Raw genomic sequence first — 14,190 nt, forward strand, 5'->3', positions numbered from 1 at the left:
AATTTTATTATGAGCGTGATTATTACAATCTAAATTAAAATTAATTAATTAATTAATTAATTAATTAATTATGCCTGTCTCGTGGTACAGTCGTCAACTCGTACGACTTAACAACATGCTCGTCATGGGTTCAAGCCCCAAATAGACCGTGCCGCCATACGTAGGACTGACTATTCTGCTATTGGGGTTTATCCAAAAGTCACTGAAAGCCAACACGACAAGTGGTACAGACAAGCCTTGACCGACAACCGTATGGTAAACGTTTAATAAATAATATCAAATTTAACAAACCTTGTTTTCCATACAAACGCATGCTTTTAAATTGAACTGTCAACCAAGTATCAAGTATTCAATTTAAAAGCATGCCAACTAATAAGCGTTCAACTACAGTCAGAATTCAATAGTTTGTATCAGAATACCGGTTTTTTTTTTTAATTTCACAAAAATCTTATGGCCTGCCGAGAAAATTTTTTCATTTTTTCATTTTTCATTCATTTTTTTGTATGAAAAAACGTGCCAACTAAAAAGCACATACTCAATAGTTAGCATGGAATCGAAGTTCAACCAATGAGTTCAGATTGTTCTGTTATTTTGTTCTTTTGATCAAATAGCCATTGCCCAAGAGAAATGTAATAATAATTTTCTTTACCTGTGTATCTGGCCTGCATAATTGTGTTGCTTAAAAATCAAAATATTACCCTGGTTTATACAAGGATTCAATGGGTAAATATCTAAACATTACACCTGCTAGTGTTTATCCTGTTACATAAGTAGCTTAAAATAAAGGTACTAAATAGTCCGTTACATAAGAAAATAGAAAATCCTACCTCTTTTCTGTCTTATAAAAACCCGCGCAATTTATGTTTGTGTCAATACGATTCGGGCAGTCGTTTCACTCGGTGTTGTTATGCGTGCTCTGTACAGTTATAAATTTTGTGCAATACTGTTATAATACAAGTGCAGAATAATACAAGTGTATATTTTAAATATTCAACGTGCCGTGAATTTCACTCAATCACGACAATGTCGGCCAAAGACAAACGCAAGTCAGGATCCATGTATAGATCCATAGAAGCCAATAATAAAAAGCTTGATGCTGAATTGTTTGGAGAGAGTAGTGAAGCTGGGCCAAGTAATATTCAGACAGCTACGTCAAATGTAGAGTTCAGTGAACACCCGAATTGTGGTAAGTGGAAAATAAAAAAATTAAAATTTGTGACCAATGCAAATTAAACACAATTATAATACTTATTTTTTATCTACTCATTGCAGAGAACCATCCTTGTCCATTTGATGAATACATCTTGCAAGAAGAATACGTCAGTGATTGGGTTACTATCGATGCATTCGACGATACGGAAGTATATGAAGAGGTCAACGAAGATTACGATGAAGCCGAGGAAACTATGCACAGCACACAAGAGTCTCAACACGAGGAGGAACCATTTGATGAGCTTATTCGAAATTGGGCATTAAAAACATATCAAACACATCAAGCTCTAAATGGACTATTAGAAATTTTACGTAAAAAAACTAACTACCAGCTGCCGAAAGATGCGCGCACGTTGCTTAAGACAAGGCAATGTGGAAAAGAAACGTACCCTATAGCAGGGGGAGAATTTTGGTTCCCTGGGGTACGATCGGTTCTCAAGGATCACTTTCGGTAAGAAAGCAATAGTCTTAAATACGATGACTACTTTTTACTAATATTATATGTTTTTTGTCTGTATTTTGTATCTTTACAGCGATGTGCCACCAAGAGTCAGCAAATTTTCGTTGAACTTTTCGATTGATGGACTTCCACTGCACAAGAGCACTCGAAAACAGTTTTGGCCCATATCAATGAGCATTCAAGAAATGCTGGAAGTTCCAGTATTGATGGTTGGCAACTTTTTTGGTGAATCGAAACCAAAGAGTGTTGAGGAATATCTGCGCCCGCTTGTCGACGAGCTAAATGGGTTGATGGATAATGGCATTGTAATAGCCAATAAGCCAATCGAAATACACGTAAGAGCTTTCATCGCGGACTCACCAGCACGAGCATTCATAAAAGGTAAATTATAAAAATCCTCTTAAATTTAATGATACATTTGCTTTCTCTTTATTGGCATAACGTTCTGCGCGGAAAAAAAGTCCCTATATAGGCTTTTGCGACTTATTTACTTATGAGGTGTATTAATACATATTTTTAAATTTTCTCACAGGTTCAGTTTACTTCAACCACACACATGGTTGCCAAAAATGTACGGTACAAGGAAAATATCAAAGCGCACACCGAGTTACATGTTTCCCGGGAATGGATCATCCAGCAAGAACGCATGAAGATTTCGTCCAATCAAATTACGGAGCACATCATCGGGAAAAAACGCCTCTCATGGATCTTAAGAACTTTGACATCATAAAGCAGATTATTATAGCAGATCGTTTGCACCTCTTTGACTACGGCGTAACAAGAACAATGCTGAAAGGATGGAAATCAGGCAAATTAGGAGGGGGTGCCAAGTGGTCTGAAGAAACAATAAGCAAGATTGATGCTTTGCTGAAGGAGGTGGAACTTCCTTTAGAGTTTCATCGCAAACTCCGTTCTGTTGAAGACATTGGATTGTGGAAAGCTAGTGAGTTCCAAATGTTTCTGCATTATCTTCTTATCCCTTTGAAAGTAAGCTCCAGCATGTCAAGAACTGTCTTCGAAACGGTCATAAGGTTTTGGTGCAGGCTGCAAATAGGATATCGGAGCAAAACCCACATACTGCGTCATCAAGTACAGCAAATCTCTCTTTTCCATTTTTGAAAACCAAAACTAATGGAGTAGCATTGCACATTAATCGACAATTAATTCTTTCTCCTGGTATTCAGTCCAATTGGTTTTTGACTCATGATAACTACATAGTTAAATATTGTAGCGCAGAACAAAAAGATTCAACTATAATAATTAATGGGAGAGCATTCAATTATATAACGGAAACCCACTCGTACTATATTTCACCTTTTATGAAGGATATATATGAAGAAAATATAAGTAACCTTCGTACCGATGAAATGGTATTTTTACCCTGGAATATAAAGTGTAAATTAGTAGCTAATAAAACTACTGATAACTGCTTAGTGTTAGTACCCTTTCTCAGGACGTTAACCGAATAAAACATAACAATATATATACATATATACATATATATATATATAAAGGTATAACATGTAACTAATCTTTGTATTATTATTATATTATTGCAGATCACAGTCCGTTGCACAAATTTTGTTTGTTGTTTGTATACGGTTTACTTATACAAAATAAATAAAAATCCAATGAAATGCATGCACTTCCTTATACATCACAGATAGTTTTTGAAATACTTCCTGACAGTTTTTTCTAACAAAATGTTTGTATTTATGTTACAAACTTACAGCCACAAAATTACTTTTAAAGCGTAGCAACCGCATCATAATCTCTTAATTTTACAGATGTTAGTATCATGTTATTAAGCATTTAAGTAGTATTTTGATTGCACATTAAAAGTTAATATAAATTTGTATATGTTAAGGCAAGAATTCAGAATATTTATCATAATAGTTCATATTAGCTATGTCATGAAAAAAACATTACTTATAATAATATGTATAGATTATAATGATAGTAGTGCAGTGCATAATTTTTCGACTAGATTTCAAATAAACTTTGGTATCAATATGAACATCTTATAATAACGCTACTTAAGCTCATAATGATAAGACTAAAGTTTAATTATACATTAATTTAAAAATATTCATATGTACATATGTGACAGCTTATAGACGTTTTGGAATACATAACATATATATACAGGCAAACTATCTTAATTAACTAAATTAACTAACTTAAAAATTTTCTATTGTGACAAGTCGATTTCCTTGAACCCTCCAAATTCAAACGTTGAGTAGCATGCTCCAACTTTGATTTCATAAACTTTTCTACAAACAGGTCATCTACTTCTATCCCCAAGTGATTTTTTCCGACAGCCCTAAGCAAACGTAATACATGCCGGTAATTACAAAACGGTATTTTTTTCCACTTGACCCTTTCCAACTGCATGAAGCGAAAAATGCTCTATCAAAAAGGATATCCAAAGCCTCATGTAACCTATTGAATGCATCCTGACTTGTAATATCAGCATCGATTCTTTGTACATAACAAAAAAAAAGAATTCATTATTTTCCAACTTAGCTTCCAGCTCATCTAGCTGCTGCACGTTGGACACTACAGTAATATTAAATGTATTTACATTCCTTCGAAGTCCTTTCATAGGATTCATTGTCAAGGAAAGCCCATCTAACAGAGCAAGTATTTGAGCATTTCGAGCATCCTGTCTAATAAGCAGCTTTCGGCAAAGCGGACAGCAGCAAGACGGGTGGCTTTCTTCTTGCGGCTGTGTTGCAGCAGAAGCATCATCGCTGGAAATTTCCATCATTGATACAGCTGATGTTGGCTTGAGAACATCTGCGCTGATAATCCTTGCTTGCGGGCGTGTCGCAGCAGAAAAACCACCTCCGGATGCTGCAATGACAGTTGCAGACGACGATAACCGTTGTCCTGCGGAGCATTTAGCCATTCCTGGCGGTTTTGCTGCAGCAGCGACAACACCTCCAGATGCTGTCACCACCGCTGAAGACGACGTCAACTGTTGCAATCCAGCATCAACAACATTTCCTGGCGGGCGTTCCGTAGCAACAACAACGCCACTGGAAGTTGCTTTTGGTGATGTAGACGGCAACAGTTGTCCTCCGGCGGCAGCGGCAACACTCTCGGCTGTCTCCACCGTTGCAGCCGACGGAAGCCGTTGTCCTCCAGTATGAACAGCAGCAACAACACCACAAGATGCTGTCCCCACTGTTGCAGCCGACGGCAACCGTTGTCCTCTGGCGTGTACAACACTTCCTGGCGGACGTGCAGTAACAGGAACAACACCGCTGGAAGTTGCGATTGTTGATTCAGACGGCAACCGTTGACCTCCGGCGGCAGCGACAACACTTCTAGATGCTGTCACCACCGTTGCAGCCGACGGCAGCCGTTGTCCTCCAACATGGACAGCATTTCCTGGTGGGTGTGTTGCAGCAGCAAAAACGCCTTTGGATGTTGTGTTCGCCAACGCAGATGACGGCAAACGTTGTCCTACGGCATGAACAGAATATCCTTGCGGGCGTGTCGCAGCAGCAAAACCACCTCCAGATGCTGCAATCACTGTTGCAAACGACGACGACAACCGTTGTCCTCCGGTGCGTTTAACCCTTCCGGGCGGGTTTGCTGCAGCAGCGACACCTCCGGATGCTGTCACCATCGTTGAAGCCAACGGCAACCGTTGTCCTCCGGCGGCAGCGACAACACTCCTGGATGCTGTCTCCACCGTTGCAGCTGACGGAAGCCGTTGTCCTACAGCATGAACAGCAGCTACAGCACCTCCAGATGCTGTCCCCACTGTTGCAGCCGACGGCAACCGTTGCCCTCTGGCGGCAGCGACAACACTCCTGGATGCTGTCTCCACCGTTGCAGCCGACGGAAGCCGTTGTCCTCCAGCATGAACAGCAGCTACAGCACCTCCAGATGCTGTCCCCACTGTTGCAGCCGACGGCAGCCGTTGCCCTCCGGCGGCAGCGACAACACCTCTGGATGCGGTCACCATCGTTGCAGCCGACGGCAACCGTTGTCCTCTAGCGTGTACCACACTTCTTGGCGGACGTGCTGCAACAGTATCAACACCGCTGGAAGTTGCGTTTGGTGATCCAGGCGGCAACCGTTGTCCTCCGGCCGCAGCGACAACACTCCTGGATGCTAGGACCACCGTTGCAGCCGATGGAAGCCGTTGTCCTTCAGCATGAACAGCAGTGACATCACCACTGGATGCTGTACCCACCGTTGCAGCTGACGGTAACCGTTGTCCTCTGGCGTGTACAACCCTTCCTGGCGGACGTGCAGCAACAACAACACTGCTGGAAGTTGCGTTTGTTGATCGAAACGGCAACCGTTGTCCTCCGGCGGCAGCGACAACACTCCTGGATGCTGGGACCACCGTTGCAGCCGATGGAAGCCGTTGTCCTTCAGCATGAACAGCAGCGACAACACCACTGGATGCTGCCCCCACCGTTGCAGCCGACGGCAACCGTTGTGCTCCGGCATGCACAACACATCCTGACGGGCGTGACACAACAACACTATCCGGACTAGAGGATGCCATCACCAATGAAGATGATGGAATTTGCTGTCCACCGGCGCAAACAACTGTACCAGCTGGCATCATCGTGGAAGATGTATTTGGCTGCTGCATTGCAACACAAATAACGTTTCTTGACAAACGTCCCGCTGCGCAAAGCGACGGAAGAAATCATGGAGTTCTGAGAATTTTATCATGCCTTCCTTTTCTCTCCAACGGCAAATTTGTCGAGCAGCTCGTCGAGCTACCCGTCCCTGGCTCCGCCTCGTACCCCTCGCCTGAGCGCGCTGTCGAAGGTTTGAATGTGTTGGTGCGTCAGACGGCCAATCGCTGTCAGCCGTCGTCCGTGCTTTTTTCCTCCATAGCGCTATCTCTTTCTCGCGTGTGGACAATGCTCATAAGTTGCTGTGGCGCTTAAAAAACCGTTTATACACATTGCGGCGATGAAGTTGCATTTTTACAAATCAAACCAAAAAAGCGCAATGAGTTTAATCGATGCAATGTAAAAATGACTACGGAATCGCTAGCGCACGATGGAGGGTTTGCTGTGCAACGCGCAGAACCCTAATTCGCTCTAACACGTTTCTAACACTAAGCTTTTGCCTTCGTATGTTGTGGATTACATAGATATGCAGAGCATCCTGCGCATGATTGTGAGTGTGCGTGTGTATGCAAAACTGTCGCCAAATGTAATTTCTTCCGGAATGTTATGATCCATCGGTCAAAGAAAGGAAGGTGTTCATGAAAGGCGGAAAGACGAATTGAGGCCCCTAAGGAGGGGGTACTGACACACAGCTGTTGGAAGATTGAACAGTATACTCAATTTGCCAGCGGATGGGGGGGGGGGGGGATGACCATGGGACCCTTACGATCATCGGTCACAGGCCCTAAAATTGTAGTCGCCATGGGGGGAGGGGAGGTGCAAATGGTTCTCCAGCCACGGAGCCCTAAAGACCATCTTTCCGGGGGCCCTTGTCGCTAATAATCTGTCCACTTGTAGACATACGGCATACTACAGACTAGAAATCTTCGGCGACCGCCTAGTCCGCCTACCGTTAGGTCCACCGCTGGTTCATGACGGTGTTTTTTTTTTTTTACTATGGAGGTGCATCATTCCCCCTGCCTGCTGCGTATGCACCGGGCAGGAGACAGTGTGGCAGTATGCAAGTTGCACGCTGGATAGGAGCGGGCCCGCGGCACCGCCATCATTCCGCACATCTGCATGCCCGTCGTGGGTTCTAACCGCGTATGAACCGTCCGCCGTAGCAAGAGGTGACTATCCGGCTACGTGGTACTCAAGTCCTGAAAAGGCCGGTATGATCGCGTAGGCCATTACGCCAATAATAAGAATAATAATAATAAGAAGAAGAACTTAGCATAGCAGTCCACACGCGGGGAAGGTTTTTGTTTTGACTTTGTTGCTGCCGGGTGTCCCGCGGTGGCGCGACAAATCAACGGAATGCAATCGACCAAAACATGAACCTACCGATCCGAACTCATTCCAAGGCATTGCCGGCAATCGGCGTCATGATAACGACTACAAACCAACAAGCCATCAGATTCTGGACGGACATGTGCAGCACCATACGCGCACCGTAATAAACAAATCCAGAATCCTCTTTTGTATGAATTCAATTCGATATGTTGTTTCCACTTGCGTCAGCTAGCTGATTTAGAAATAAATGTGCAATATATCACACGCACGTTTGCTTAGATCGTGTGTCTTTTTAATACCCACAACAGCAGAGCCGATCGCAAAGATGCCAATGCCAATGGTTGTGTTGTCTCCCAGGTAGCGAGATCGAAAATGCATGGACTTTGTAGCCGCAGCGGATGAAAATGTACGCATCAGAATCAAATAGTTTTGGGGTTTAAAAACACACACACACACAAACACATGCGCAAACTCTCACACGCACACACACACACACAGACACACACACACACACACACACACACACACGCGCGCACACACGCGCGCACACACACGCGCGCACACACACGCGCGCGCGCGCGCACGCGATAAGGCACCTACGAACGCGTGCACGCGAGAACGCACCTACGAACGCGCGCACGCGAGAACGCACCTACGAAAGCGCGCATGCAAGCACGCACCCCCCATCAAACCCCCCCTCCCCTTCCGCTATCATCAGCTATCATATAGCGCATCATCATCCAAAGCGCCGGGCGGGGTGGGGGATCGCGGCATGATAGAGTGAATGGTCACTTTCCCCGCGCTGTGTGCGTGTGTGTGTGTGTCGAGACACAAAAACTCGAGAAAGAATTCTGCACATTAAAAAAAAAATATTTTATTGCCACTATACATTGTGCTACATGATGCTTAGAAGGTCGTTGAAGCATCAAATATGTTCAAATAAAAAAATATTAGATTAGTGTTAGACGTTCTCCTACGCTTGTTTTAAATAGGCTTCTTCACCCTCAACTGGCAGGGGCATCGAATGGTCTCATCAGCAGCGGCACGAAATAAAATAAACCATCAATACACCGATAACACTTTGAATCCCAATCCAGCTTCTCCCACAGCGTCTCAAGGTCACACAAAAATTAATAAATGCTAACACCCACCAATAACAATACACAACCGCAATGCACATATGAGTATCAACGCATACACCGCAACAAGCCAATCAGCTGGCGGCGGAAGGCAGGGGGGCTGAAGCGCAAGTAAGGCAAGGCAGGGCGAGGGAGGGAGAAGAAGCGGACGAAAAAATGGGCGCCAATTTTTTTAAATTTTTTTGACCGTTTTTTTTTTGCTCCGCCGCCATAAATAGTTCGTCCATTTCGCCTGAAGATGGCGCTAAACTTGCTCGACCCAGCGCAGAAATCGCTGAAGAACAGCGCGGGAGACCAGGCCAAATCTGCGCCGGCCAGCGCAGATTTTGGTGCATTTTCTGCGCTGGAAACTGCTCGAATTTGCGCAGCGGGGTGCAAGTGCAGCAGCAACATCATCGGAAACGTTCAACGCCGACGACGGAACAGATGATATTGGTGGCTGTTCATTGGGGGCAGTATGAACCGTAACTGCCGAAACATTACCGCCGGAAGATGTCAACGTATATGATGCAGCAGAAGATGTTGTTAGCTGATTCTCCACGGTACTAACTACTGGAAGCACTTGTACGCACGTAGGGTTTCGCACAACTTCTTCACTGCAAAACATACCAACATCGTCTGGATCTTCCGGACGCGCTTGCTTTGTCGGCATAGACATGATGTTGCTAGAGCAAAATAGGTACGTTTTTATTTACTTTTCACATTAACTTTCCTCTAAATATGTTTAACTTACTTTTACTCTTTTAATTGTAGAGATTTCGAAAAAGCGACGTAGAGAAAACTGTGAATAAAACGCTGACAAAATTGCTTGTTGTTCACGACATGAAAATTGAACTGTGAATGTTTACCGCTGTCAATAAAAATAAACAACTATGGCACCGCGTTGAAATCTCACGCACACTGCTTAGCATACCACGCATGATCGAAAGAACACAAACACAACGACAGCTTCTGAACGCACCATAAAAATCCGTAGGGGGGGGGGGGGGGGGGGGAGGGCTCCCACGCAAACAATGAGACCCCAAATTTTGAGTGATTCAGGCCGACGGGTTTGAGGAAGCTTGAGGAGGCAAGGAGAAACGCGCGGCGATGAGAGTTCGCATTCTGTTTTACACGCGCGCTTCACTAACACCAATACAAATACCGTGCTTTGACGAGCCGTCTGTGCATGTGTGTGTCTTCTTTCCGCGAGCTCAACAATTTGGAGCTGCTCGTCACATCGTGTTGTCTCGCTTACACTACAGCATCGAACCATCGCGCTCTGTATGTCCCCCCTCCAACGCGTACAAAACCACCAGTACAGCGCGACGCTTTGCCGGAGATGGTTGTGCGCGATTTGTTCTAAGTCCCGCGCGTAGTGTTTGTGCGTTGATGCGCATTTCGTTATAAGTCTCGTGCGCCGGTGTGTTTTGGTGAAGTGTGAAGTGAATAAACAGTGTGCACAGACGCACATGCAGTGCGTGCATCGACAGGTAAGAATTTGCTGAACAGAGGCAACACAGATTGTCGACAAGTTTCCCGCAGCCTGGCTTGACCCGGTACTTTGTAGTATGACGCCATTCGTGAGTATGAAGGATTCTAAATGTGTTGTGAAAGTGTAATTTATGTTTCAATAAAGTGTATAATGTAACCAAAAATGACCGTGTTTGTGTTTGTTGTTAGAATAAGTGCGTATTTGCGATCGTGGCAATGCATGAAAGAAAACGAGAAACGAAAGAAACAAATATCTTTGGATGTGTTGGTAGCATGATTGGAAAGAACACAACACATTGAGAACTACAGAGCCCACCGTGCGTTCCGGGTGGGAAGGGAGAGGGCTCGCGCGAGGGTGTAACTCATTCCTCCAAGAGTAACTGCTAAGGGAGGGCGGTACTCAAATCACTCAAAAAATACACTCATTTTGCCGGACGGGTCGCGCGAGGGTGTAACTCATTCCTCCAAGAGTAACTGCTAACGGGGGACGGTACTCAAATCACTCAAAAAATACACTCATTTTGCCGGACGGGTGGTGCGGCTGTTTCCAATTCTGTCTTTTCTTCTTCCCTCTTCACACCGCGCTGGTGCCCGTGGTGGTGCGCGTGTTCAGCCTGCTTGGTTCAGGAAAGATGTCATCAGATTTGGCGCGCCTCAACCGCGGTGTTGTATGAAGGCTGTTGATGAAAGTACACAATTAATAGACATACTTTGTTAAAAAAATTACACTTGATTGAAAGATGTGACAAACTTACCTTTGTGCTTGAGGATCAATTGAAACTTGAACGCCTGTGCACACAGTGTCACACTTTTTAAGTAGTTTGAGGAACAGCTAGCGGTAGCAGCACACATCTGAAACTTGTAATGTGCAATGTTTTAATTAGAATAAATGTCACATAACACTAGACACTTAGAAAAGGACACTTACCGAAACAATTAGATGATAACAATTCGTCCTCTGATAAAGCAGAAAGAACACCGCGTAAGTGTTTTACGCAGGAAAAATAGTTCACGCAGCACATAAACACACACTCTCACGTCCACGGTTCAAAGCACACTGAAGTCGCTCTTTTGCTTGCATGGAAAAGAGCAAACACCCAGATGAGTGCGATGGAAGAAAATGACTTGTGTTTAACAGGGATGGGTAGAATTAAATACACAAAGTGTGCAGGAGAATTCTCTTCGTGTGGCAAGAGAGAATTGACTAACACCCTGATGAGCGAGAACGCAACAAACGTTGTGGAATGTAGAAACAGGATAGGAATAGTAAGCGAAGGCAATTTGTGGACATGAGGGGGTTGAAACTGGGAGAAAAAAGCTTCGGTTGCTACTTGGGTCTACTCTGTGCCAGAGCGATAAAGCATGCATTCTGAATCAACCCAACAGACAAAGCCGGAGTCGCTCGAAGCAAATAAGGTTCGAGATGGGTTCGAGGGAGCTTATCGCTCGAACCCTTGCTCGACTTCGAGCGGAAGCGATGGCTCGAACCTTTCTTCGTGCAAAAAGCCGAAATTAGTTCGGGTTTCGAATGGGAAAGAAGCAAAACAACACACGCACACAAACTGTGCAGTTTGATTTTGGGGCGTTTCTTTTTTTCGCGTTCGCCTTGGGGGGGGGGGGGGGCAAGGGCAAGGTGGGGTGGACAGCGGGTTAAGCCTGGAGCCGCTTGTGCTTTGTGGAATCCTCTTTGCTGTCTGTTTGCCTGTGAACTGATGGAGAGTTATTTTTGTATATGGATTAAAGGGTACTTACCGCCGGGTCTTGATCCAGCGTTTGTGATGGGAGAAATGTTTGAAACCAGCCGGTGAAACAATTTAACCATTTATTACATCGCGCTTGACGAGATTATTAATGAAATAAGAATGGATCTTTTCCATCGTTTGATTTTTGTCTAGTATCACAGGCAGTAGCATCCGCGCAATGAAAATATACCCGCTTATTGCTGAACATTTCAAATATGTGTGTTGCAAATGCAACTTCTTTCCTAATCGCATGGAATAAACTAGACACGTTTTATAAAACTTTGTTTTAACGAACTATAAAGAACGTGTCTTTATTCGCGGTAGCAGGAAAAAAGGACGAGAGCGCATCTCTCGCCTCTATTTATAATATACAATTCACGATGGCCGCCGTCGTCTTCGATCGTTCTCTTTCGCGCGCCTCGTGGTTGACTTCGTAAACGTCAATTGGAGTCGACATAGGCCCCTGCAGCAGACAGCGCTAAAGGGCCATTACACTTTTGTAATATTCTCCCCATCAGTGAAAACCGCTCGTTATCACTTTAAAACCCGTATCGCTGTTTGGTGCCCCAGGGCTCCTATCCCTCACAATCCTTAGTAACATCGGAAACCTTGCCACTTTCTTCGTCTTCCATGGGTTTCACGTCCAGAACTGCGAGTTTTGTAGCTGGTCGCTCTAAAATTCCGTTCGCTGTTTGCACCGTGGCTCGTCTGACCTGTCCATCTTCAGATCGCACTACTGCTAGCACGCGCCCCTTTGGCCAGGTATTGCGGGGCAGGTTTGCGTCCACGATGATCACGACATCTCCTTCTTTGATGGGCCGTACCGACTGGAACCATTTCGAGCGGCGGGTGAGTGTGGGCAGGTAATCCGCAACCCACCTCTTCCAGAAGATGTCAGCGTTCCGCTGCGTTGTTCTCCACGTTGATGATACCGCCGCTGGTGAAGCGCTTGGTACCGTCGGAGCTGCCTAATAGAAGGTGATTAGGCGTTATAGGCATGTCCATCTCATCGTTTAGTGGTACATATGTTAGCGGCCGCGAGTTTATAATCATCTTCACTTCGGCTAAGGTAGACTGCAGCACTTCATCCGATGGGAGTCGTGGCAGGTTGAACTTGCACAAGATTTGCTTCACAGATCGTACCAGGCGCTCCCAGCATCCACCAAAGTGGGGTGCTGCAGGGGGGTTAAACGTCCATTGTTACGAGTAACCGTGCCGACAAACCGCGTGTCCCTTATTATGGCATGCGGAATGTAAACAAGCTAAATGACGGGAGATAGGTTTAGACGTTTAGATAGGGCGACAAGATCGATCTTCGAATTTCGAACATTTCAGAAAGGGCAACGTTCGCTGCGTAACGCGATGGCGCAACGGCCATCGCGGGAAAAAAGGGATAAATACACCGTGCGCAGAACAAACGGTCTCTTTAAAAGTTAGCGAACGATAGACCGCGTTTTTTAAAACTACTAAAATCCAAGCTTGTGAGTTTATAGTCGGTCGATCCTTTTTTAAATAAAGTAAAGTTTTGTACGTTAATAAAACGGTCGTTATATCTTGTTCGCCGCCGTCGAGGAGCCGACGGAGTTGCAGTTGCAACATCCATCTAAAAGTTGAAGTAGAGAACTCACAAATTAATTCATCTTCGTTTACCTCTAATACTGCCTCCTTCAGTTCCCTTGACGCTCTGATGAAGTTTGTCCCACGGTCGCTTATGATTTCTCTCGGAGGCCCGCGCCGTGCCACGAAGCGACGTATGGCCAAGATGCACGATGTCGTATTGAGAGAATGCGCCAGTTCCAAGTGGATTGCCCGGGTTGTGAGGCACGTAAAGATAACTCCCCATCGTTTTTCTGTTCTACGTCCCACGATCACTAACATCGGTCCCAAATAGTCCAGCCCAGTATAAGTAAATGCACGTTGTCCAACCGCTGTTCGGCATCTCGGTATACTACCCATCATTGGTGGTTTCGGTGCTGCATTCGCATTTTTACAGTACTGACAAGAATACCGTATGCGGTTATACTCGGCCAAGACTCGTGGTATGTAGTACCTCGCTCGAAGCTCGTTTACAGCGGTACGATGGTTGCAGTGACGATATTTCACGTGATATGCCAGAAGGATCAGCCCGGTAACGTGATGTCGGCGTGGCAGGATCACCAGCTTTCTCAACGGTTCACTAGCTATTGAGCAAATATCCAGACGTCCTCGCATCCTTATTAACC

General features: G+C 45.0%; 1 protein-coding gene and 1 long non-coding RNA gene across 3 annotated transcripts; one reads left to right on the forward strand and one right to left on the reverse strand.

Annotated features, from left to right (window-relative positions):
* The first annotated feature begins 457 nt into the window (after nucleotides 1-457).
* Nucleotides 458-3,472, forward strand: LOC120961175 (uncharacterized). The gene is made up of 4 exons (XM_040384864.2): nucleotides 458-1,186; nucleotides 1,273-1,663; nucleotides 1,746-2,053; nucleotides 2,205-3,472. The coding sequence occupies exons 1-4, from the start codon at nucleotides 1,024-1,026 to the stop codon at nucleotides 2,789-2,791; spliced, it is 1,449 nt and encodes a 482-aa protein (XP_040240798.2). The 5' UTR covers nucleotides 458-1,023; the 3' UTR covers nucleotides 2,792-3,472.
* A 6,759-nt stretch (nucleotides 3,473-10,231) lies between these two features.
* On the reverse strand, nucleotides 10,232-11,379 carry LOC125906455 (uncharacterized). 2 transcript variants are annotated; one of them, XR_007451816.1, is made up of 3 exons: nucleotides 11,155-11,379; nucleotides 10,982-11,078; nucleotides 10,232-10,903 (listed from the first exon to the last, which is right to left on the reverse strand). It is a non-coding gene; the product is annotated as an uncharacterized LOC125906455 (long non-coding RNA). The 2 variants fall into 2 exon arrangements; XR_007451815.1 differs by having other exon boundaries at nucleotides 10,982-11,084.
* Between the last annotated feature and the right edge of the window lie 2,811 nt (nucleotides 11,380-14,190).

The sequence above is a fragment of the Anopheles coluzzii genome, chromosome 2 (assembly GCF_943734685.1).
Source record: "Anopheles coluzzii chromosome 2, AcolN3, whole genome shotgun sequence".
Lineage (NCBI taxonomy): Eukaryota > Metazoa > Arthropoda > Insecta > Diptera > Culicidae > Anopheles > Anopheles coluzzii.